This window comes from Acanthopagrus latus, chromosome 17, assembly GCF_904848185.1.
Source record: "Acanthopagrus latus isolate v.2019 chromosome 17, fAcaLat1.1, whole genome shotgun sequence".
NCBI lineage: Eukaryota > Metazoa > Chordata > Actinopteri > Spariformes > Sparidae > Acanthopagrus > Acanthopagrus latus.
This window is the reverse complement of record NC_051055.1, coordinates 12272070-12296847: the sequence shown is the minus strand read 5'-3', so window position 1 is coordinate 12296847 and position 24778 is coordinate 12272070. Positions and strand designations below refer to the sequence as shown.

Below are 24778 nucleotides of genomic sequence, written 5' to 3'. Positions count from 1 at the left end.
TAATTTTTAAAAAGTGTGACACGATAATGAAGCGAGGGCAGTGTTGCAAAAAGATCCCAAATGTTGTGCTTGAGTCAAAGTAAAGTTATCATGCTAAAGTCTAAAACTGGCAATTGGCATGTTTTATCGTTCAGCATAAATGTTGACTTGAGGGTGTGATGAAATGAATGAGACTACTGGCATTCACATTGGCACTCTATAAACCCTGCTATTACTATACATAATAGCAGGGTGTCTACCACCACACACGTGGTCGCCAGGGAAAAAAAGAAGCTTAACTGGCGATCCAGCTCAATATTAGACTAAATGATTGAATAAACTCACATTTTGTCCCAGAGGAACAATCCAGCTGCCTTTTGCAGCGGCAGTGCCAACAATAGTACCACTTGGACGCAGGGGCAACATTTTTCTGATTATCAGAATCAGTGTTTTCTTTGTCATATTACCAATGGAATAAACAATACAAATGCACTTCTTTGGCTCTGATGCAGCACGCAATATGTAAGGAAACTAGCATAAAAAATAGTAAAAGAAACAAAAATGGAGTGGATTAAAAAAGAGTGGAAGTAAAGTGGCAGAAAATGGAAATACTCAAAGTACAGATACTTTAAAATTATACTTGGGTATGGTACTTTAGTAAATGTATGTAGTTACATCCCATCAGTGAGACAGGGACAGTGATGTCTCATGTCACTAATCTGCCACCCATTCTGTTTGTTTTGTGTTGTTGTTTTTTGTTCCAACATTGTGTGTGTGCATAAAATCCCATACACCATACATATTAAAACTTACCTTTAAAAGAGTCAGGGAACCAACTGCCTCAGCGTTGCCACGTTAAGTAGACTATTTGCTTTAATCTATAGGAGCTAAAAAGCTTTAACAACTTAAAATTATTGTTCTGCTTATTTTGTGGTAATCGGTTTCCTCAAAGCCACCGATGTACAGTGCGTGTAAACTCATATCAAATCATATCATTATTATAATTCATAAATCATGCAACGTAACAATTAATACTTCCCATTCTCAAATACACATTAAGTATCCATTTTGGCATTGATGGCATTGAAACACCTGCCAAGAATGCATCATTCACCTGAGTGTGAGAGGAGCGGTGTGCTGTTAATCATGGGCCGTGTTGAATCGTATGATGACAGAATGGGTTACAACACATTTAATTATTTTTGTTGCACTGCTGCACAAGCACTGAGACTATACCACGAGAACTAACCCAACTTAGAGACGAACAAACAGATGCCCCTATGCAGTATCATGTCACACACACACACACACACATGCACAAGCACATTGTATGTCTTTTGCACCTCACCTTTTACATTCACCTTTACAGCAGTTTTCATGGCCGCCTCCGACGCAGGCTTCCAGTTTTGGCCCTGATTTACAGCCCAAAGGTGCAGTCCACTACTCTGAAGTGTTTACTCACCACAGGCATTAAACATAACTGTCAATTAGGAGTGGAAGTCAGGGCTCCTAATGGCCTTGTTTAGAATGTCGTGTGGACAAGCATTAGCGTCTCTCAGTCTGAGAGAGTGAGAGAGTGTGTATGTGTGTGTGTGTGTGTGGGGGGGGGGCAGGGATTGAGAAGCACGCTAGGATCAGTGTGTATCCTTGTGTGTGAGTGTGTGCACGTGTGTGTCAAAATCCTGCACAGCTTACTCCCCTTGATCATCAGGAGCAGTGAACATTTCACCTGACACCTTTACGAGAGGACAGGACCCCGGACTCATTTTTAAAGTCCCCTGTCCACTTTGATGTGCGTTATTAAACACACCTGTACCTGATTTGTACGCCGCTCTCTTTCGTCTCTCACTCTCCCCTGGATATTAGTGCTACTTATGTTTAAGTCCGAACACCGACGGTATTTACGGCTGGGTCTTAATGGGTGGATTTAGCATGAGGGATTTAAGAAATGTCAGACAGGTTCAATCAAAGGCTAACAAAGGTATTTAAACAGTGTTTTTACATGTGTTCCATCTCAATCTCATAAAGGAGTATAAATGTGTTTGAAAACAATAATTGTAGCCGTTGCTGATATAATTTTGTTTGTACCATGCCTATTAAAGGGGCACTATGTAGAAACTCAAACTCAGAATTTGAATATTTACAATATCAATGAGGTAACAATACAAAATCAAAAATATTTGTTTTTTCCATTAGTGAATAAACCAGCTGTTCTCGACACAGTTTGAAACTTGAAAGGTGGCAGGGTCCACCACAAATAAACAAAGGAAAACAATATGAAATCGTGTTGTCCTTTGAGGTCAGTTTGCTCACTCAGTTTATTCAATCATGAAAATAAAGGTTATTTTTATCATTAATATTATTGTAATTTATTTGCTTGGGCATAAAAAAAAGATATCTCTTTTGATTCAGATTTCCTCCCCCAAAACACAATGCACCTTTGAAGTTTACACATCTGAATTTCGACTGCAGGACAGAAAGGATTGTTGGTTCTTATCCTGGAAACGTTCAGTGTTCTTTTATCATTTTCTCTAAACGGATCGTCTTTGAAGATAACTGCATCAGGCCACTTCCTAAATAAACTAAACGGCTGACAGTCCTATGAGAGGCATAAGTGGAAGTCCGTGCATGCAGGCCATCAAATAAAAGTTGAATATCAGTGTCATTTCTCTTCTTAACGTATGGCCAATTCATTGGTTCTGCTACTGGTCTTACATAACATCCCGTCCCATTAACTGCTACAGTTACTGCTTGTGAAACATAATAAACCCCTCTATTGCCACAGTAAAACTTTAGCTGCGCTAACTTCCTGTTGGGGAGGCGCACAGGTGTGCGTCAGAGATTAATGTCTGAAGCATTTTGGAGGAGAAAGGGTTGATGGGAGGATAAAGAACACAAAGAGCTCATGAATTATCTGCATATACGAGCTGCTTATTTGATCAACGATAAGGGGGAATGAGTCCACTTGCTCTCCAGTCGCAGTCGCATGAAGCCTATGAGCCCTGCGATACCATCAATTTAGCTTTCAATGACAACCAGTCCTTAGTGTGGATGAACACACCCTCTTCGGTAAGCTATATGATAGGATTATGACTGTATTTGATATGCAATGCATGGAATTAAAGAACATCTAGATAAGTTCAAATTGTTCCCCCTTCGCTCTAAAGCGCAGGCTTAGCCGGGCCTTACGCTCCTACAGTAGACTTGGCAATACAGTAAATTGTCTGTTTTGCCCTTGGGGATCAACATCTAGACTGTCAAGGGCAGACTGGTTTCTTCTGCTAATGGGCTGGTTCAACAAACGTGAGGCAGCGGGCAGGTTTCTTCAAAGGGGAGGGAAAGGCCCCTGTACAATTGTGACTAATTGTGGCATAAATTCACAATCGTTTCATAACGGGCTTCGCAGCATGAGGTTTGTCATGTGCAATGGACGCCTTGCTCCCATTTTCACCTGCCATTGCTCTCAATCAAACAAAGAGGAGGGGTGGAAGTTTTCTTTTCATGTGTTCAAAGGCGACCGGTTGCCGAGCGATTTTTTTTTTTAACAGAAACAATAACTCTCTTTATTGAGAACAAATGTTGACATTTGGAGGGTGCAGCAGCGGGTGAGAGGAAGGGAGGGTGAGAGAGAGAGAGAGAGAGAGAGAGAGAGAGAGAGAGAGAGATGGAGAGAGAGAGAGAAGCAGGGCCCCTGTGTGCTTTGGAGAGTGCCTCTGGTGCTATTTGACAACAGTGCTGAGTCCTCAGGGGGAGCCCACCTGAGAATAAAGCATGCATTTCAATAAATCAGCTCCTAATGAAAGCGTTCGGGCTGAAGAAGAGGGAGCTGGCCAGGGGCTATAACGTGCACGGCTTCCATATAGGCAGCAGCCAGTGGAGTAAAAAGGTAAATAGAAAAGGTGAGCGAAATATATCAGCGTTGGGGCTGTGTAGATCAAAACCACAACACCTAATTCAAACAAAACAAAAAGAAAAAAAAAAAAACCTACAATAGCTCTGAAAAAATTATCTTTTCGCCTCACTCACAAAAACACCCCTGACTGCGTGACACCATTCACCGCAAAGTACACCATGGATTTATGTCACAAAGACTCCTGTCAGCCTAAAAAGGTGGGTTAACCGAGTTTTAGGCGGGTTTACCCTCCTGCCGCATCCCTGGTGGCAGGCAAATATTACTTCCTCGGATTGAGGCGGGGAGGTGGGAAGAGGAAAGGAGGAGGGAAAGCAAGGTGAAAGGGGGTCCCTCGAGATTTGGACAACACTCGAGCTCAAATTCAACTGGAAAATGAAGGATTAGCTTTTAGTCTGGCTGGGAGCGATGGTGGAGGCCTGCTCTCGGAGGATGGGAATATTAGATATTTGATCTTTTGGGGATGTTCACACAACTGACAAAATAGTGGCAATCATTTTTTTATTTGTGTTTCTCAAATTGTAAAAATAATAATAATAATAAATAAATAACTCATTTTTAATGTCAGGTAAAAATTTAATAATAATAATAATAATAATAATAATAATAATAATAATAATAATAATAATAATAATAATAATAATGACGTTTTCTAAATTGTTTAATTAGCTGTGTCCAAAAGTCGCTGTAATAACCAAGCCATGATGAAAAGCAGAGGAAAGCCTGTCCGATTAGGGCCCATCACACAGCCCATTGGCGCTGGCAGATGCTTAGATAGACTTTTATGGATTGCTCAATGCCGGCGCCGTAATGAAGCAGGCAGGGCTGACCCATCCTGAACCGGGCTAAAAAAGCTCCAGGGACGGGCCCCGCTGGGAGCCCCATAATGCCCCGATGCGTCCCACGGCCGTATTAATCACACTGAAAAATAAATGTGTGGACGGGGGCGATGGGGAGAGGGGGAAAAAGGGGGAGAAAAATGAAATAAGTACGTCGTTTATCCCAATCAAGGTCGTGAATATGTGGCCGAGGGAGATTCCCAGACCAGAATGAGGCCCCTAAAATAAAAAAAATTAAAAAAAAACGAACAAAAAAAGAAAAGAAAACGATGGACCGTTTAGACAGAATGGATCGCGCAATCTGTGAAAGCTCATAATGTTTATAGAAAAGCGAGATCGATCAAAACGTCTCCCATCTGCGTCTGACCGTCAAAATAAAAGCACAGTGAATGAAAGTCAAAATAAAAAAAAAGACCTCTCGGTGTTAACTCCAGCTCTGGTGTGAATAAAAGAATGACTCCCCAAAGATTGATGTCATAGTTGGGAAAACAGTTTTAATATTTTCTCCTTTTTGAATAATGAATATCAGAGCGCGCCGGCACGTCAATACCGGCGCGGTTTTTTATTTATTTTTTATTTTTTTATTTACATTCAAAGATATAAATTAGTAAAAGTTCTCCTGATAACAAGATTGTGTAGCTTTTTCTGTTTTCTTTTTTTGTTTTAAATCCCCAAATGCTTCGCAAATAAAAACCATAATATATATATATTTATATATATATATATTTACAAAACAAACAAGACGATGTCAGTTTTCCCATATTTGCAATACAACTTGCATAAATTATAGGCATCATCTCGCCGCCATTTAAAAAAATAAATATCAAATGTAGGCTATTCCACTTTGTGAAGTCCTCAAGTTCACTTCACCTCCGTCCGCTCTGCATCCCGAGACACCTCCTCTTACAGGTAGGGGTTTCACAGAAAGAAAAGGCCAAATTATTGTTTTTTTTCCCCACACGTAAAATATATACTAAAATAATAATTATAATAATAATATACCGTGGCAAATAAGCAAACTATAGGAACCTGAGAAATAACATGTCAAATCACATATAATGGGAGATCGTATTCTTTCCAAACCAGCACAATTATGAAATCATCATCATCCACAATGCATCAAAACAAAAAAAAAAAACAAACAACAAAAAAAATCCCCAAAAAATGAAATGATACAGTAATAATGTGTGTGTGTTGTGTGGAGAGAGAGAGAGAGAGAGAGAGACAGTGTGTGTGTGTGTCCGGGCTGAGGATGCGGTAGCAGCTTTCGTTCCGACTGTATGGTGGCACTAGATCCGGTGTGGGGTGGAGTGGAGCGGTGAAAAGGTTACGGGGGGTGGGGGGAGGGGGGGGGTTAAAACGTGGGGCTCAAAGGTGGCGCCCCCCCACTCTCAATCGCTCACTCACTCACTCACTCACTCGCCTTTATACTCAAAGCAATTGTGACACCTACCTGCAGAGCATGGAAATAAAAATAGTAATGAAAAAAACAGAAATCCCACACGCTCAAGAACAGAAAAAAAGTTTTCTATGGAGCTGGCTCTGCTTCAGAACAGCTCCATACTGCAAGTGCTCATGTAAAAAATAATAATAGTAATAACTGGCTAATTATGGAGGAAAGAGATTGGGAGGGGGGGAGAGAGGGTCTGTGAGTATCCAGCGTGCAAGGCAGAGCTTTCTTCTTGTGAAAACGAGCCACAGCCACCTATAAGTGACATCTGAAGACAGAGCAAACGAACTGATTTGTTTGCGTTTGGCTGACCCTGTGTAATTATAATTATCCTAAGCTGAGGAGAGATAAGGGTCCGGGCCCCACTGTGCACACACACACACACACACAGAAACATTATCAGAGGAAACATTAAAAATAGAATTCCTGCTCAAAGCTATGGCAACGCGTCTCTGCTCAGGCTGCCCACTGTGTGTCTGTGTGCGGGGGGGGAGGGGGGGGGGCTGTCCTCCTTAATGGGTTTATTTTAACGCCCCCCGATCTGAAGGTGCACGTTTCTTTGCGCTTTTTTTTTTTTTTTTTTTTTAATGTATTCTTCCAGCCTGTTGCAAATTAAAAAAAAGAAACTCCTCTCTCCTGATGCTGAGTGATTGGATGCAAGAAAAGGAAAGCAGAGGAAAAACAATGTGCTGAATATTAAACAAACAATTATAAACTGATTATTGGAAACGAATCATAGGCCATGACACACTTTCGTTTGCTCAAAAAGTCCAGTTTTTTTTTTTTTTTTTATATATATACGTCATTTAGTCTCACATTCAGTCCTAAAATCGTATTCGTCTCGGAACAGGTGGGAATCTGCCAGCAGCGTCACACGACGCCACTTGTTTCTCACGCAAAAAACTCAATGGAGGAAAAAAGTCTTCACTTTCCTCCCTGCAGTGACACGTGAACGTGACGCAGACAAAGCCGATTGGTTTTTGCATCGGAAACAAGTGGAGCTCGTCGTTGAATCCCACTGCGGGGAGACGTGCCCCTTTCCCCCCCGCGTTCAAGAAAAGATTCAAGATTCAACGCCACATTAGACGAGCTCAAGTGGTTCCGTGAACGCCGCGCCGCGTCAGGTTATTACGTACCTTTCTTCGCTTCTAAATTTGCGGGTCTGAAATGCTGCTGCTGCTGCTCGACAACAGCGATCTGGCTCGGGTTATTTTTAACGAGGGGGGAGTCAGGCCTGTGCTTGGGGTTTGTGCTCGCCTCCAGGGCCTGGTGAGAGGAGCTCAGGCCCTCGCTTGCAGCAGCAGCGGCGGCCGCGGCCGCGGCGGCTGCGGCGGCGGCAGCCAGACTCACTCCGGATGAATTAGTGTAGCGCAGGATCCCTTGGCCCTGCAGGGGGCTGAAGTTGCCATAGTTTGTGTAATTGCTATAAAAGGGAGAAGTGTAATAAATAGGTCTTCCAAGGATGGAGGGGGCCGGGTAGAGGGAGGGGGAGGTGGCAGCCGGGGAGGTGGAGGAGGGCGTGGGGGGAGTAAGGAGGCCACCGCTGGAGGAGGGGCCGCTCGGCTGCCCGGGCTGCCCCAGTTGCTGCTGCTGCTGCTGCTGTTGCTGCTTTGGGTCCGAGGTAGCAATCTCAGCCAGCGACCACAATTTGGGCTTGACAGTGGGGTTCTGAGGCGGCCCGGAAGTGGGTCTGCTGTCAAGGAATGAGGACGATTTATTGGTGCTGAGATTGTTGCTGTTGCTGCTGCTGCTGCTGCTGCTGCTGCTGCTGCTGCTGCTGACGACGAGGCTCCGGGCCAAATCCTCGCGCTGGCTGTGGAGGTGGTGGAGGTGATGGAGGTGGTGGTGATGGTGGTGGTGGTGTTGTTGGTGATGGCTGAGGACCGGGGCTTCCACTCCCGTGAGAGGCGACGAGGTGACGGGTTTGGGCGAGAGCTGAGGCCGCGGGTCGTGGTGGTGGTGGTGGTGGTGGCGGCGGTGGTCGTGGTGGCGGTCGTCGTCGTCGTCCTCGTCGTCGCATTTGTCGGCGGCCTGGTCGGAGCCCAGCTCGCCCACCCGACAGCTGACCTTCTCCCCGTCGGACTCCGCCGAGCAGGAGTGGTCCGTCAGGGTGTCGACGTGCAGGCTGATACCTGCAGGAGGAGGAGACGACGGAGGGAAAATACATGAAATCAAACTTTAAATATTAGACACACATTTCTAAAATAAAAACAAAACAAAACACGAGAGCATGAAATATATGAAATAAGACATAATAACCACGTTAAACGTATAAACATATCCCATGCCCACGTGTATTCACAGCAGTCACTAATGTATTACAGCCCACCAGGCTTGATTAAGCAAATTATGAATTATTTATGTCAGCTGAAGCAGTGGGCTAACAATTAAAGCTCTTTATGAAATATGACAACAGTAACGTTTTTTTTTTCTTTTCTTTTCTTTTGTTGTTGACATAATTATACAATTAATTGCATTGAGTGAACGACATTAACGGTCTAATTTTATCGAGGCCACTCTGTCACTCGGTGACCTGCCATTAATCATGTTGAGGAAAAGAAAAAAAAAATAGAAAAGCAAATGTCCACCTTAGCAGGTCATTCAGTCCAGTGTGGAGTGTTAGAAGCTCGTTATTATTACACAAATGAATAAATAATAATCAATCAATCAATCAATCAATCAATCAATCAATCAATCAATCAATCAATCAACATGGTGACTGTACTCTAGGAAAACAAATATAAATTTAAACAACATCATTTTATTTTGAATATTTGTGTCATGATTTGATCATTTCATATATTCGATATGCATAAATATTCATTTAGTTTGTACAAATAATATCCGTGCAATAAATATCCTGAGCAGTAAATAAAAGGGGCATCCACCCCTCCCCTCCGTCTCGCCCCCAGCCCAAGCCTGAATTGTTAAACGGATCATTGGCTCGGTCGCCGGATTATACCCCACCTTCATCCTCCGCTGAAGCCTCGCTGTTATCCAGGGTTTTCTCCGAGCGCTCCACCTCCTTCCTCTCGCCGTCGCCGTCCTCCTCGTCCTCGTCCTCGCTCTTGTTCCTGGGCGCCCAGGTCATCTTGTTCTCCTTCTTGAGCCTCCGCCTGGCGTTGGCGAACCACGTGGAGACCTGCGTCAGGGTCATCTTGGTGATGATGGCCAGCATGATCTTCTCCCCTTTCGTCGGGTACGGGTTCTTCCGGTGCTCCTGCAGCCAGGCCTTCAGGGTGGCCGTGGCGTCCCTGGTGGCGTTCTTGCGGTAAGCCGGGTCGTTGAGCTGGTAGGGGTAGCCCGGACTCCCGTATGGGTGGTAACTCAGCGCCCCGGCCATGCCCGTCGTGTGCGCGTCATATGGAGAGCTCTGGAGGGAAAGTTGTTGAAAAAAGTCTGAGATGGGTTTTCTTTTCTTTCTTTTTTTTTTCTTCTTCTTTTTCAAATGTGGCGTTTAGTTACAAAACATCTCCGTGTAGTTAGACGACATTTTAAAGCACATGCACGTTATATATTCTTCACATGTATTTTAGTGTTTTTAACAGTTTAAAACGTTATATTTTAGAAACATGTCGAAGAAAGTGTAAAAAGAGGGGGTGGAGAGAGGTGTGAATGCAGTGGAGGAGTCTATCCTGGATTTCTGCTAATCATATATATATAAAACTACCTTTTAAATCTGCCCGAGCGTGATTTACGACGTGCGGTCCATTGTCGAAAATAAACAATCTATTAATACTTAATACGATTTGGTTTAGTTTGGATCATTTGTCGACAAAACTTCCTCAGGAGAAATCCCTGTATAATTACAGGGGCGGTAAACACACGCCGTGCGTAAAGAAAAAGCAGGCCGCGGGAAGGCATGGACTAATGGTTAACTAATGGTTAAGATCGTTATCGGATTAACTAATAACGCGGGGCTCCTGTTAATAAGCCGTAAAGATAATAAAAAGGGAAATTTCAATTTTCCGTAATCACCTATTAACTTGCTCATTTTCTTTTCAGCCGGCTGCTTTTTCTTTTTGTTTTGCCGTGGCAGCCCCGGTGTGTTAACATATCTCCCCTTCCCAGCATTACAAATCCCATTAGCGAATCACTTGATATGCACCTTTCGTAAAACGCTTGAAGTGCCCCTGTGACATTTAGCATCGCGAGTCATGCTTTTCATGTTTAAAAGAAAAAATAAATAAATAAATAAAAAATACACAAGTCAGTTTATTCAACTCAGAATACACACTCTGACTTCATCCAAGGCGAGTTTAATGGCCACCGAGGAGGAGGAGAGAGTTACGGCTTGTTTTATATTAATTTTCTATGACACATAAATTAACTGCTCGGAGGCTAAAAGACTCAAATAAAAATATTTTTTTTTAAAAATGTCTTAGTCGGTGTTCTATTTTACATAATAAGCTGCGCGGTCAGTGTTAAGCGGTGGTCAAGACGTTACGATTTGCAGCTCGCTGCTTGGGAGAAGAAAAAAAAAATCCCATTTAAGCCAAAGGGGTGAAAGATTTTACAGTGAGAAGCCGACGTGCAGGCCGGTGGATCCGGCTCTGCAGCAACGCTCTGCGAGGAAAGTTCCGCGTACACTTACTGATCAGTGGGTCAGAACAGCGCAAGACGAACCAGGAGGGATTTAAAAAACAACAAAAAAAAAAACACAAGCCGAACACTGACAGACTTTAACTCGCCGACACATTCACCTGCTCCGGAGCCCCTCGCCACACACGATCACACGTGAATATATGAGATTGTTATTATTATTATTATTATTATTTATTTTTATTTTACCATGTAGGATGGGAATCCCGTGGTCGGATCCGTGGAGTATGACAGCGGACTGGAGAAGCCCGCACCGGCCGAGGCGGAGAAAGCGGCCGATCCGGGGTAAGGACTGAAGGCTGAGCCAGATGACGACCTCGCCAAGTCTTCATTCCGCGGGGCAGCCAGAGCCGAGGCCCCGTAAGCCGGACACGAATAAAGAGCCAGAGAGCCCGGGGGCTGGTAGAGGTAACCCTGAGGATAGGACATTGGTGAGCGCGGGATAGGTCGCCGATTCCAAAAAGGGAGGAAAAAAAACGCGCAGGGGCGCTGGGCAACAACAGCCAAAATAATAAACAATCAAGTCAAATAATCAGCCGTGCAAACAGTCATCACACAATGAAAATTAAAAAAAAAGAAGTCCTCCCTCCACAGCCCCCTTACTGGGAGAAAAAAAACCCCCGAAAGATCTGTTAAAGTGCCCTCATAGAGGCAATGTGGCATGCGTCTTGATCCCCTAGCGTCCGATGTTTTTAGTACGCAGCACTATGAAGTGAGGAGTTAGCAGGGAGAGAGCCAGTGGAGTTTCAGACACACAGAGCATTGGGGGAAACTGGAGCTGTCACTCCGGCTCATCTGAATATCCCATCCCCGCCCCTTTTCTGCCTCATAGAAATGGAGCCGCGGAACAAAACCGAGACTCCACACTGCAAAAAGTACAGGCTCCCTCCTAAGAGTTGCTCGGCTCAGAGCGGGATTTTCCTTCTTCCTTTCCTTCTCTAACAACACAGTTCACCTCACAGAATCGGACCGACCGGATGAGATGATAGTGTAACTGTTGCTCTTGCAGATGAAGTGGGCTGCAGATGCGATCTGCCTTATTTGTTGTTTGTCCACGGGGAGATGTACAGCCCAGGTGATGCGTTCAAAGCGTTCAAAACTGAGTCATTCTTTCATATTTTGTTATCACTTCAGCTCATATAAGTACAGGCAGCGGTTTGTTCGGCTGGCTGTGATGGATATGTGTGTAGTGTCAGACATGGATAGGGTGGTTTAGTGGAGAAAGGGAAGTAAACACAGTGCCTGTGTTTAAATAAAGATCACGTGAAGTGATCTTTATTTGGGATTTTTTTTTTTTTTTTTTAAGGTCACGTTTATTGTGTCACGCAGCGTCTGTCTGATCAGACAGAAACTTGCGCGCACTCCCGACCGTGCACGACAAAGAGAGAGAGAGAGGGAGGGCGGGGAGAGGGGGAGATAGTGAGGGGAGTATAAAATGGCCAGTACTCTCCTGTTGCAGCTGGTTATTTCGTCAGTCCGGCCATCAGACGCGGACGCTGCCACGAACGTATAAGGGTGCGCGCTCCTCCGGCGGTGCGCACTCCGGCCCGCCGACCCTGCTCCCTCTAATTCCCACCACTTCAAATGCGCGCAGCCCTTATTATTGCAATAACAATCACCAGCTGTAATAAAGCTGTGGGGCTCTCGGTGATCGTAGCCACACATGTCAAACTAACCGCCGACACTGCTGAAGTGTGCGTCCGTGTTGCGCCTTGAGTTTCTGACAGTTTCCGCTCACACACACACAAACACACACACCCCTGCTGGTGTGTTCAGGGGCCCCTCACCTGTCTACGTTGTCTTGTATCCTCGCGTGCTCCTTTTTTTGCGCAAAACAACAGGGGCGCAGCCTCGTCCTTTATTATTGTGATTATGACCTCTGTTGGAGACAAGCGATACAGCACAGCGTGGTGGAAACCTGAAACTGTAACAGCGTTTTTTTTTTGTTTTTTTTTTTTGGAACGGGGCTAGTCAAGGTGGCAACTACTGGGAGGAAGAGTGGCCCGGCGAGGAGTCTTCCTCATCAGTATTCACCCGACTGGACGTATTCATCCATCAGGTGCTCGCTCCCGCGCCTCGGTGTGGTCTGGCACTGTTGTAAACAGCGACGGCGCAGTTTAAATAGGTGCAAAATGCAGCTCGCCTGTTAGCAGGGAGGACTCGTTTATTTGTAACGCCTAAAACACGTGCATGCATCACAATGTGCCAAAGAGAAGAGGCTCGCAGCCTTCACACGTTGCAGTTAATTATGCGCGATATCCCACAATGCCCTGTGTTGAAATCTTGACTTTATTTTTCCTCCTTCAGTTAGTACTACTTTGAGATGAGACCTGAGAGTGTAATGACTCTCACACGACGTGTAATAGAACCAGGCTACTTATCTTAACATACCATATGAGTGTAGGCATTCATATCATAAACGCCTTGTGTGGGAATGCAGTATTCTTTATAAACAGGCAACACACTAAAGCACCCAATGATTTTAATACCAAAATAGACTGCATGTTTTTAATTGTTGACATATGTATAGAAATGTAAAGTAACTGTTTAAAAATCTTTGAAGATACTAATTATTGTGCAACATCTTCTATGTTTTCTTTAGGTATGAATGCGTGTTTGAATTCATGCACCTCAGCTCACTGTCATGTGATGTCGTGTGCATTTTCCAAAAAAAGCAATATGCTGTATGTACTGTATGTATGACAGCAAAGTAAATTGGTCTTTTTCAATATTTGAAGCTCAACCTGTCGACACTTTGTTAAAGAGCCTGTAGGTCCAGTCGTGTTCTTGAGTAGGACAGTGTGCTCAGTATTAGCTGTGCACACTAATTTTACCACATGAGCCCTCTGAAGTGTCAAGCACCTCTTGATCTGTGTGGATATACAGCTGAATATTCACTGTAGTGTCAACAGTAGCTGTCGTTTTCGGCCTGTAAACTTTTACACGTGTTTGGAGATACCAAGAGCAGGGTATTTACCATATCCAATTATTTCTAAAGTCTGCCTGCCATTCAGGAGGTGGTTTGAATATTTTAGGATGATGTAGGTGGTTTCCCTGTTTCAGGCAGGACTAATCAATCCCAGATGAGTAAATGAGTGCTCTCAAAAAGATTGGGTCAAGATATGGCTGACTGGGAGTACTGTTCGGCCCACACCAGGGGGCACTGTCTCCTCTAGACACAGACCACAGGCTAACCATCAGTACTGTACCTTCACTCTGTGTGTGTGTGTGTGTGTGAAAGAGTTTTTTTTTTTCAATTGTGTGTGTGTGTAAGTGTATTTAATTTATGGCGAGGGTATATGTGTGTGCATGTAAATGTCTGCGCGCACATATGCATAATGTCAGTGTGAAAGTGCACCTGTTGGCCTGTTAAAGTGTATAACTTTGTGCATCTGTGTGTGTGTGTGTGTGTGTGTGTGTGTTTGTTGAACCCACAGTAGTGCATTCCAGGTCTCAGTTTCAGACAGGCTGGAGTTCCTAAGATATTTTAGTCCCAGCCTAATGGAGATATAGGAGATGGGAGAAAGGAGATTGACAGACAGGCAGGCAGGCAGGCAGACAGACAGACACACAGACACACAGACAGGCAGGAAGACAAGACAGACAGTGAGACAGACAGTTAAAGCCAGTATGTAGAGACAGTGAGGCAGGCAGGTGGAGCAAGACAGCAAAGTGTCCAGTCAGACATACAGATATCCTGCATGACCTTATCATCAGTTCAGACTAATACGAATAAGGCGTAGTGACTCTAAATCTATCTATCTGTCTATCTGTCTATCTGTCTATCTATCTAGTATGATTAGTTGATTGTTTTGAGTCTCATTCCGCTTTGGGCTGACATCGGGCCTTAATTTCTAACCCAAAGCATCAGTATTTGACGACCTGGGAAGAAGACCTTCCTTACCTTTAATTATCCTTTAATATAGACAAAGTATCCCGACATTCTGTTAACCAGTTATTGTCATGTATGACCACATATGATGTTGAATGGCTTAATGCTGTCTTTCCACCTCATTTTTTTTGTTGTTGTTGAAAAACATCTTCTTCCATGAATCAAGGGAAATAGCTATTGATTTCTCATCCACTCCCCCCCCCCAACAGAATTTACCCCTGAATAATGTAGAACTGGCGGAGTCGGCTTGTATTGCGCCGGCTGATGACTTCTAACTGCTAACCCTTATTTTTGCTAGAGTAAATTGCCCAGAGTTGAATTGAATAGCTGAAGGATATGGCTTTCGATGTCATGCCCTTTGTTTATTACACATATGACTAAATAAATATTGATTTCTGATTTTTCATCCCCTCTTGAAGCTCTGCGCTGTAGCCATCATGGACCCCCTTTTTTGCATTTTTTTCTCAACTGATGCGGCTCTAGGTCGAGATGGAGGGTGTTGGGGACGATGTGCTAATGACGCGGGTGCATTGTTGGGTAAATGTGCAAATACATGCGTGTGTGTCTGTCTGTCACCCTAACTATGCACTGCTGTAGGTGCCTGGCTAACAGTGTAGCAGTGAAATGGACTAGTTATGTAGTCACATTGAGCTGCTCTTGAAATCAATACAGGCTGGAATATAGAAGTATGATTAAAGCCTGAGCCTGGCTATTGTTCACGGTAACCACTGCCTCCATGATCTTGTGACTTAGTGTAGTGTATTGAGTTTTTTTCCACCTTGTCTTCTGGCGTCTCTCGCTGCGGGTTTTTTGTACTCATCCTTGTCTTTGTATTGAGTGAGTTGCTGTACTCATCTTTGCTGGACAGACTCCTGATTTTTTTTTTTTTTTTGCGGCGTCGCCTCTCTTGAATTCTAAAACATCCCCGAAAGCTCAAACCGTTTTTTTTTGTTTTTTTTTTATCCTCCGTGGGCTGGCGAAGGAATGCTCAGCATCCCAAACTCGCACGAGGTGCGGCGGCGCGTGTGTTTGTGTGCTCATGTTTGTGAGTGGGTGTTGCGGAGGGAGGAAGAAAAACTGCACTGTGATCTCTCATTGTGCAACTTAGTGAGCTAGGCGGGCTCATTGTCAGCTGCACACGATCAAAAACGACTCCCCAAAAACTCCTGAGATCAGGGGGAAAAAGGAAACGGCAAAATGTTGCACCGCGCATCTTCGGCGTATCTGTCATCACAACACTGTCACATTCACCGCATTTTGATACAAAGACAATTGATCCCCTCCCCCCTGTTTGGGGTTTGTCGTGGAAATGTCTTTGGTCTTCTTCTTCTTTTTTTTTTGGTACAATGGGGGAGGGGTCAGTAGGGGCGGGGGGGGCGACCAGGGTGGGGGACGAGGGGTTGGGTGGCAGACTGGCGACAGGCCGTCATCTCTCTCCCCGCCTGGCATCTGCCCACTGCTGCCAACCCTCTTCTAATCAGCAGCCGTCCATGTGCTTGGCAGCGGAGGGGGTTTCAAATCAGCTTCTCGCCCCGAGTTAAAAACCCTAAGCCCTATCACTTTGTAAACGGGTACCTTTAGGGCGACTGAAGCGGGGATGCCTCTGATGTGCTGAAGTGGAGAACATCGGTTGCCACGTTGCCTCGAATGTGTTATGCTACCAGCACTGTTGTTGCTGTTGTTCTTGTTCTTGTTTATCATAGTTTTTTTTTCCTTCCTTCCCCGAACCGAAATCACAAGGCAAGCCCGTCTTTAGGTTTGATTTGTTTAACATGCTGCTAACTGACATGGATGTTGGGAAAACAGTTCTCGGGCAGGAAAGTGAAGCAGCAAACTGATGGGCTTGAAGTGTAATTCCTCTTGAAAAACAGAGGGGAAATAACAACCGCACTCGTGGTGAAACACATGTCTTTATTTTTTGCCGCGTTCTGACACGTTGTCTGAATTGGCGAGACAAGGAGAACAATGTTCCTGCTTCCTAATTCATGGCTGGAAAAAAAACTTCTCTCACGCGTGCTGTCTTGCAAAACTACAAACATCGCTTTTTTTTGTTTCTTTTACAAAACACCGCCTCACGGTGTACGACACACAACTCTGATTGATATTACGCTGTTCGCATGAGAACAAGTCATGTGATGTGTAGCATAAAGCTGTTCATCTGCAGTGTGGATGGCGGAGGGGATTTAGGTGGGGTGGCTATTGGCTTCAGAAGTAACAAGCACAAAGAGTAGGCTATGTGGAAGGGGGAAATGAAAAAAAAGAAAAAAAAAATCCACAAATTATAGGAATTATGTGCAGCATGGGTTTCAAACACACACACATCCAGACAGACTGATTGATGAACCAAACGAGTCGCCGAAAATCAAAGGGGGGAAATAAAGGGAGACACAAAAGGGGGAACAATTTGAAATGGACTAACCCTCTCCGGTGGCTCTGTAGCCAAGGGTCGGGCAGATAGGGTTGCCTAGAAAGAGTCTGCTGACAGCCAGTGTCACTGGGCTTTGTAATCATTGTGCTGGACCTGATAGGGTTACTAGCGGCTAATCCAGGCTGACCTTGGTTAGGTGCCCTGAATGAGGATGGCTTTGTACAGTTGGGACAAGCTAACAGTATGACGGTGATGCTGACATATAATGTCTGCGTGGGGACTTGCCACCACAGCTCTTTTGTTGTGCTATCGAGTTGCAAGTCCCAGCAACCCGCATACACACACACCAAGGGGGAAAAAAGAGAAAAAAAAAATGTTTTTCTCTTTCTCTGCGGGTGGAAGAAAGGTGGCATTTAAATTGTCACCGGGGAGAAGGTAAGGTTGTATCACGAGGTTCAAGAGGTCAGCTCTTGTGTTGGATGGTGTTCGAATGACTTCAAAACAAATCCTATCGTGATGAAATTTCATGTTGTTGCCACGCAATGGGCCCTGGCGTGTGTGTGTGTGTGTGTGTGTGTGTGTGTGTGTGTGTGTGTGTGTGTGTGTGTGACCATGTATGTGTGTGTGTGTGTGTGTGTGTGTGCACCAGATGTGATAGAAAAATGCCACCATACATCTACAACATGTTCCTTCAAAGTCTATCTCTCAGACGAGGCCTAAGTGATACTGCAGAATTTTTCTTTTCTCCGCCATGGAAAGAGCAAGTGTGGTCACAAGAGGAAAAAAAAAATACAAAGGGGAGAAAGAGTCGGTATGTGTACTTTTACCACTAAGCCTTCACATGAGTTTCTCAACAAGGCAGATAATTCCCTTCATACTAAAGATGAACTATGTGGTTTTTGGAGAAGAATTTCACACTCAGAGTTTATATATTAATTGATATTTACAACTATAATGAGAAAATAATAGAAATGTCCCCAGAACACTGTTCAAAGAGAGAAAGGTGGCAGGGTCTGCCAAATATAAACAAAGTGAAACAGCATGACATTTTGTTGTTCTTTAAGGTCAATTTTTTGATTCAGTCATGAAAACAAAGTGTTTGTTTGAGCATAAAAAAGTCAAATAAAGGTGCACTCTGTAGTTTTGGAAGAGAAATTCAGACACTGAAATGGTAAAATTTACATTAATGAAAGTGATGTTGATAAGGTAATAATGCATCTTAAAAAAAAAAAAACATGTATATGCATTCCATAACAGAATAAACAAGTCATTCTCAGGGAAAAATATGGTCTCCAGAATGCTGTTTGAAGTAGGAAAATTAGCAAGGTCTGCCAAAAAGGTAATTGTGAATTTCATTGTAAACCAGTGTGAAATTCTGTTGTCCTTTAAGGTCAGTATGTATAATCAGTTTATTCAGTCATTCAGTCAAAGTGCACCTTTAATGAGGGGAACCAACTTGACACTGAGCAGCAGTAATCTTATACTGATCTAAAACGCACATCAGCTATGCAGCATAAAGACATTTGTTTCAAAGACATTTGAATTAATATTAATTAACCAGGAAACTGAATAAATTGATGCTTTTGCAAAACAGTGTATCAATATAAGAGGGGAAACAGGAGTTTAACATTAGACGCCATACATGAATTACACACTCACCAGTATCCGTTTGACATCTACACATACACCTCTTCTGTACAAAACACACACACACACACACACACACACACACACACACACACACCTTCAGGCTCCAACCGGTGTGAAGGCAGTAGAGAGAAGGCATCCTTGCCTTTCTTCCTGCCAGGGAGAGCTGTAAACGGGAATGGGATTCCCATCCCCTGGAGCCTGCTACTAATCCACAACAGGCCCACTGCTGGATTACTGGGGACATCAGCTGACATGCCAGCTAGCTCACATGCATTCTAGTGCTCACACACACACACACACACACACACACACACACACACACAGTGGGCACGAACACATGTGCACGCTCATCTACGCACACATGAGATCTGACACACACATCGGTGCATGCCCACACATGCCAGCCACGCAATATGTGCAGCATGCACATCAGTGGTCAGGCGTAACGCGCACACACACATGCACACACACACACACACACACACACACACACCGCATACGTACATACACAAGAACAGACAAATCACACACATAATCAAGACCTGGAATGTAGCTCATGGCTTTAATACATTGGCAGGACAATATAGAGATTGCCATATTTCTACAGTCAGGGGTTGGCAGCCGCTGCTAAGTCTGTCCTCCATTGTCCCCGCTGGTGTGGATGCTCGTTGATGTATATGCTTTGTGGAGTCCCTCACCATACAATCATACACAATATTCTGCATTATGTACGATTTTTGTGCTTTGTAATTCCTGTGATTTCCCATATTTTATTTTTTTTTCAAACAAAAGCGGAATATCAGCGGAAACTTATGTTTCTGAAACAACGATTCTGTGTCTCACGTGCCCACAAAGTGAAACCACGTCCAAACCGCTGTTGTTTGTCAAAGCTCTCTAGAAAGATAACCAATACTGAGTGTGTACACAACTATCTTACAATTTCCCATGAATTCTTGCTTGTTTTGAATTTGTTCCATATTATTTGTACTCAGAGCTGATTTCTAGGGCATAACTTTGTTTTAATCCCCTCCTTTACTTTGACACCAAAGCAAACCATACAGTTACCTTAGCAATGTATGTAAATGCAGCTGATTTAATGTGGATTAATTTCTGCCGTGGTACGTTGTGCATCATTGGGGGGGGGGGGGGCTGCAGAAAATAATCGCATTTACCCGCTACTGTGTGTTTCAGGACAAACAATCGCTAAAGACACAATGACAAAAGGATAATGTGATTTTGAAGGCTGCGGACCGTAATGTGAGACACTACTGACACAGCGAGATCCAACAAATCGACCAAAGTCAGGTAAACACACACATTTTATCCCCTTGATGTCTTGGTGTTCAACTTTTGCAGGTGGCTTTTTTTTTTTTATGAAGCAAATCAGGTGCTTTGTTTTGAATTCAGTCATTCATCAAAGTTTAAGAGGGCACATATCATTGTGGCACTTATTTGGGGTATCAAATGCAGCACCGAAGTCTGGATATACAATGTGCTGATTGCTAGAGACTGTCAGCTCCGACACACAAATCAGCTGTAACACATTCCGATTGCAGTCAGGTAAATCTTTGCCCGTGATTAGGTCAAGCGTGGTGGCGGTATTTGTGGTAAACACTGTTCCGCTCTGGGGGCTAAACGTTTGTGTCAGTAAAGAATAATTACACCCTTCGACGTTGTATCTATCGTGTTAATCTCGGTCCACAGCAGCCACTTTATTCTCTCGTTTGTTTAATAGCTCACTAGCAGCTTTATTGTTTCAAAGTGCTCGATAGCAAACCTGTAAATTCTCTGTTCAACATTTGCCCCCGTGGCGTTGTGGTTCACCGCCGCTGAATGTTGAAATAAAGCAAACAGCCATTGATCTGCAATCAAAGATCCGGGACAGGAGGTCATTTACATGCAGAGAAGAGAACCATTAGGAAGTGTGCTGCAGGGCATGTGTGGAGTTAAACTCATTTAGCGGCGCTTCGCTGACACTATTGACTCACCTATGCTAGGTATATGTTAAAAAAAAAAAACGGGGGGGGGGATCACTAATCTATTCAAAAATATTGTGTGTGGTGGTGGTAGATGCTGTCTGTTGCTAATTAGAAATGAACGTGCATGTGTGCTGTAGACAACAAAGCCAAGTTAATTATCACGGGACCAAGGGAGAGAGGCAGGCTTTATACTGCGGGCCTTGATATGAAGCAAAGGAATCAGTTAGGAGGCAAATGGCTCTTGGAAATTAGGCACAACCACTTATTGGCAGTTGGTCAAGTTTGCAACTGTCCCAGGAGTCCCGAGTGCTTATGCAATGTGTTGCAGCTTCTGTTAAAATTTGATGATTAAATGGGCAAATACTTCCTAGATTTGTAGACTGAGAGCCGTTCCTGTTTACTTTATTTATTCATAGCGTGAATATGAATAATTTACCGGTCAGCAGTTTTTCTTTTTTGTCAGAGGAGAATCATTATTGTATGTGGCAGTCTAAAGCTTCGGGATTTTTTACGTTTGGCACTTCTTCACTGTATTGACAGCCGCCAGCTTCTGTCAGGGTCATTTCTCTCTCTCTGTTTGCGGAGAGCAGCCAGTCACTTCCACAGTCAGCATAACAGGTTGTCGTACACTTGTGCATGGCTAGAAAAATCTCCCTTGTTTAATATTTTTATTTTGACTGCGTGTTTCCGACAACTTTAAACGACTTCTCTTGCGTGTTTTAAGTATAGTCGCTAAACAGAAGCTGGAGCTAAATCCATTCATGATCAGCTTAAGATAGTTGTAACCCTCACGTGAGAAATATGTTTTTAAAAATGCATCTTGAAATTAAAAAAGAAAATGTGTAAAATAAAATGGCGTAGCAGCACAGGGTGCATATAATTTTGACATAAATCTGACATACACATGTAGCAAATATTCACAAAACTAAATAATCAATATGAAACAAACTAGCATATTGCCAATAGGCCAGTTACAGATATATCAGTATGTGCACTGATGTTCTCCAATATGCACCAATATGATTGTTTATTTTTTAATGATTACAGAGTTTTCCATTTTGTGGTGCTGTCCAAATGTATGGTGGGAATTATTATACACTCTATAGTTGACACAAAGCATCTCACAATACTTCATGAAAAAATAGCAATCAACCGACCATCATGCGTTTGCGCTGGAGGAAAGAAATCAACCAGAGTTGTGTTGAAAACTGTTAATTCATTTAACCAATGAGCTCATTCTATATTCTTCTAGTAGTGAGTAGTGAACAAGTGTGTGATTTTGGAAGCAACCAGGGTTAAACTATAATTATCCTGTCTCTATTACATAGCTTTGTCACAAGTGCTTGATAACCACATTTAAGGAATAACTGCAAAAAACAACTGTTTTATATATTCTGCAAACCGAGAGGACATCGGTTGTTTTCTATAAGTGCCCCCAAAAATCACAACAAAACATACAACTTAGCATGGAGAACCACTATCCATTTCCAGTTTCATGACCCCAATTGTTCCCTAACCTTAACTGCATGTTTATTGTTGTGACCATGATGATGACGGTCTCATTACCCAGGGAGGGAGTAATCGTTTGAACCCAAAAGACCTTTCCCTAACCTTAAATAAGCACTTATTTTAACCCAAATGCAAAGCTTTTTTCCTAGTCTTTGTTGTGTGTAAACCCAACCAAACCCTAACCATTGCATTGTGAAATCATTAAACTATTTTTTTTCAGCTGTGATTTGTATTTATATGGAGGTAAGATCAGGAACCACTTCCATGTATTATGGATTATGTTTTGTTTTTTGTTTTTTTGGTGAAAACAGGTGGAGCAGACAGACAGAGAGATGATTTCCTTCACCCTCCTTCCCTCAGTACTACGAGTGTCTTCTCTCCTACACTCAGTCAAGGTCAATTGAGTTCTCCAGTCTGTTATCAGTGTGCTTTTTGATGGAATAGTGCAGATAACAGAGTACTCAGAAAAAGATGGAAGGAAACAGGAGATCAAGAACTGCTGGTTCTGAAATAATTATTGCACCATCTCCACATAGCAACAGATTTATTTCTAACCTTTAACATACCGTATCGCTCTCAACACATTCAGCAGCGGGGCGGATTTATTGGACTATTGGTTTGGAAACAGCTTGAAGTGTTTAACTGATTTTACAGAAAAGTAAATATGGATTTGGAATGTTTGCTGTCCTTTCCTACTTTGATTTAGCGCCGTAGAATGTGACTCACTGACTAGGACTCAGTGTGGATACAACATTAGAATAAAGGGAAATGGTAAGTTTGAAGTGAAATCAGTATATCTTGGATGGTAGAGCTGTTCTAGGCTCAGAGGCTCATCAGAAGGTTTGACATTGGCTACCTCTGAAAGAATTCCTGATTGCTGTCTCCAAGATGTAATTGCTTGTTGCCAGCATCGCAAATGAGAAATGACTGGTGCCCAACTGGCAGGCCGTCCTTGTTGCAAGGCCTTGACTGGATTGAATGAGGGGTTGTCAGATGACAATCTCCTTATATCTGAGCCACAGCACTGTATGTTTTATCATCTAGTCAAAAAGACTGTTGTATTTTCCAATAAGTGGTACATTTTAACACGTTTTAATTTAAAGCTTGGAACAGGTAGCAAAGACATGACGGTCATTCTGATTAGGAACTGATGCGGAATATTGAATCTGATCTGAGCCTATGAGCTATTAGTTTATAATAAATACAAATGATTACCACCCAACAAAAACAAATCATGGCTTTGATTCTCAAAGAAAATCATGGCAGTTTCATGTGAAGAAGACTCTTGAGGTAATGATGTGTTTTTATTATGTGGCGCGAACACATTTCCGTTTCATTTAATCGAACAGGTTAGTGATTACATGTCTTATGAACATCATGTGAGGCTATGTCAGGTTTAAACATGTAGGTGACAAACTCAAAAACATAAAAAAAATAAATAAATAAATAAAATAAAAAAAAAATACATATGTCATGCCTACAATGGATGAGTATTTCTGTCAGCTGAACACAAAGTTTTTATGTCATTCTGACAATTTTGAACATTTATGTGGACCTGACAATAAGATTTTGTGTTATGAATGGATTGTTTTTCTACCATCCACAACCACCGTGATACACACACGCACCCACACTGTAATCAGGACCTGCCTCAGTCGATGGGATCATCACTAAAAAGTACCGACAACACTTTGACGGACCTCGATCTAACCAGGCCTTTTCCCATCAAGGCGCGATTATGTGACTAGCCCCGAGTTACTAGCAATAAAAGAAATGTCTCTCTTTTTTATTACATCTCCCAGTCGTGAACAATGGAGCATTTGCCTCTGAGCCATTTATTCAGCTCTGATGTATGATTAGCACAGGGCGAATCAATACCGTGTTTGATGATCTTAACGGGAAAGGACTGTGATTTCCCCTCCGTCACAGGGCCAAGCGCTGATATTTGTCTGTCAGCAGTGACATGCTATCTCTAGCAGGGGCACTGGGGCTAAAACACAGGTATTGATCCTGTCAACATTGATGGCCCTAATGGTATAGAGGATGAGGGAAACTGCCTGCCACTGGAAATGTAATGCACTGTACGGAACGACCTCCCAGACCAGTGGGTGGAACATGATGTTTATCTGTTTTTATTGTGAATTATACTTAAGGTCCACAGTTAACATTGTATAAACTGAAAGTGACTATGCTAACAAGAATATCCCTGAGTCACGGGAGAACCTTTTCTTCTGCATTGGCAAATGCACTGAGAGGAAATGTGCTGCTCTCTTTGCTCACAGTTTGTTGGCATAATAAAGCTTGATTTTTTCTCCAGGTATCCGCAGTTTAATTCCTCACTATAGAAGTTAAAGTTAGTTTTGTGTGTTTTTTCTTCGATGGTACAGCATATCTTTTCATCTGCTGCTGCTCTAGGAACATAAAGGCAACTCCGCTGCTTCTGAGGGATAAGAAGAAGAAGAAAAAATCTCATGAATATGTCTCTCTCAAAAAATATGTCTCTATGTCTGTGTACCCTGTCCAGTGTGTACAGGTTTTACGGTTACATATGTTGTGTTTGAAGACAAGTGATGTCGTCCTGTGATTGTAATGTGACTTTC

The 24778-nt window shown here is 43.1% G+C and overlaps 1 protein-coding gene and 1 long non-coding RNA gene across 5 annotated transcripts; one reads left to right on the top strand and one right to left on the bottom strand.

Moving 5' to 3' along the window:
• Positions 1-6745: 6745 nt before the first annotated feature.
• On the bottom strand, positions 6746-13495 carry irx2a (iroquois homeobox 2a). Of its 3 annotated transcripts, none has more exons than XM_037074594.1 (3): positions 12568-13495; positions 9146-9551; positions 6746-8310 (listed from the first exon to the last, which is right to left on the bottom strand). In XM_037074594.1, exons 2-3 carry the CDS (start codon positions 9519-9521, stop codon positions 7307-7309), a joined length of 1380 nt encoding a protein of 459 aa, XP_036930489.1. In that variant the 5' UTR covers positions 9522-9551; positions 12568-13495; the 3' UTR covers positions 6746-7306. The 3 variants fall into 3 exon arrangements, with proteins under 3 accessions (XP_036930489.1, XP_036930487.1, XP_036930488.1); XM_037074592.1 differs by lacking the exon at positions 12568-13495 and adding an exon at positions 10970-12037; XM_037074593.1 differs by lacking the exon at positions 12568-13495 and adding an exon at positions 9849-9970.
• LOC119006167 lies at positions 9325-22936 on the top strand. 2 transcript variants are annotated; one of them, XR_005070698.1, is made up of 4 exons: positions 9325-9449; positions 10977-11140; positions 19882-19995; positions 22490-22936. It is a non-coding gene; the product is annotated as an uncharacterized LOC119006167 (long non-coding RNA). The 2 variants fall into 2 exon arrangements; XR_005070697.1 differs by having other exon boundaries at positions 10977-11188.
• The last annotated feature ends 1842 nt before the right edge of the window (positions 22937-24778 follow it).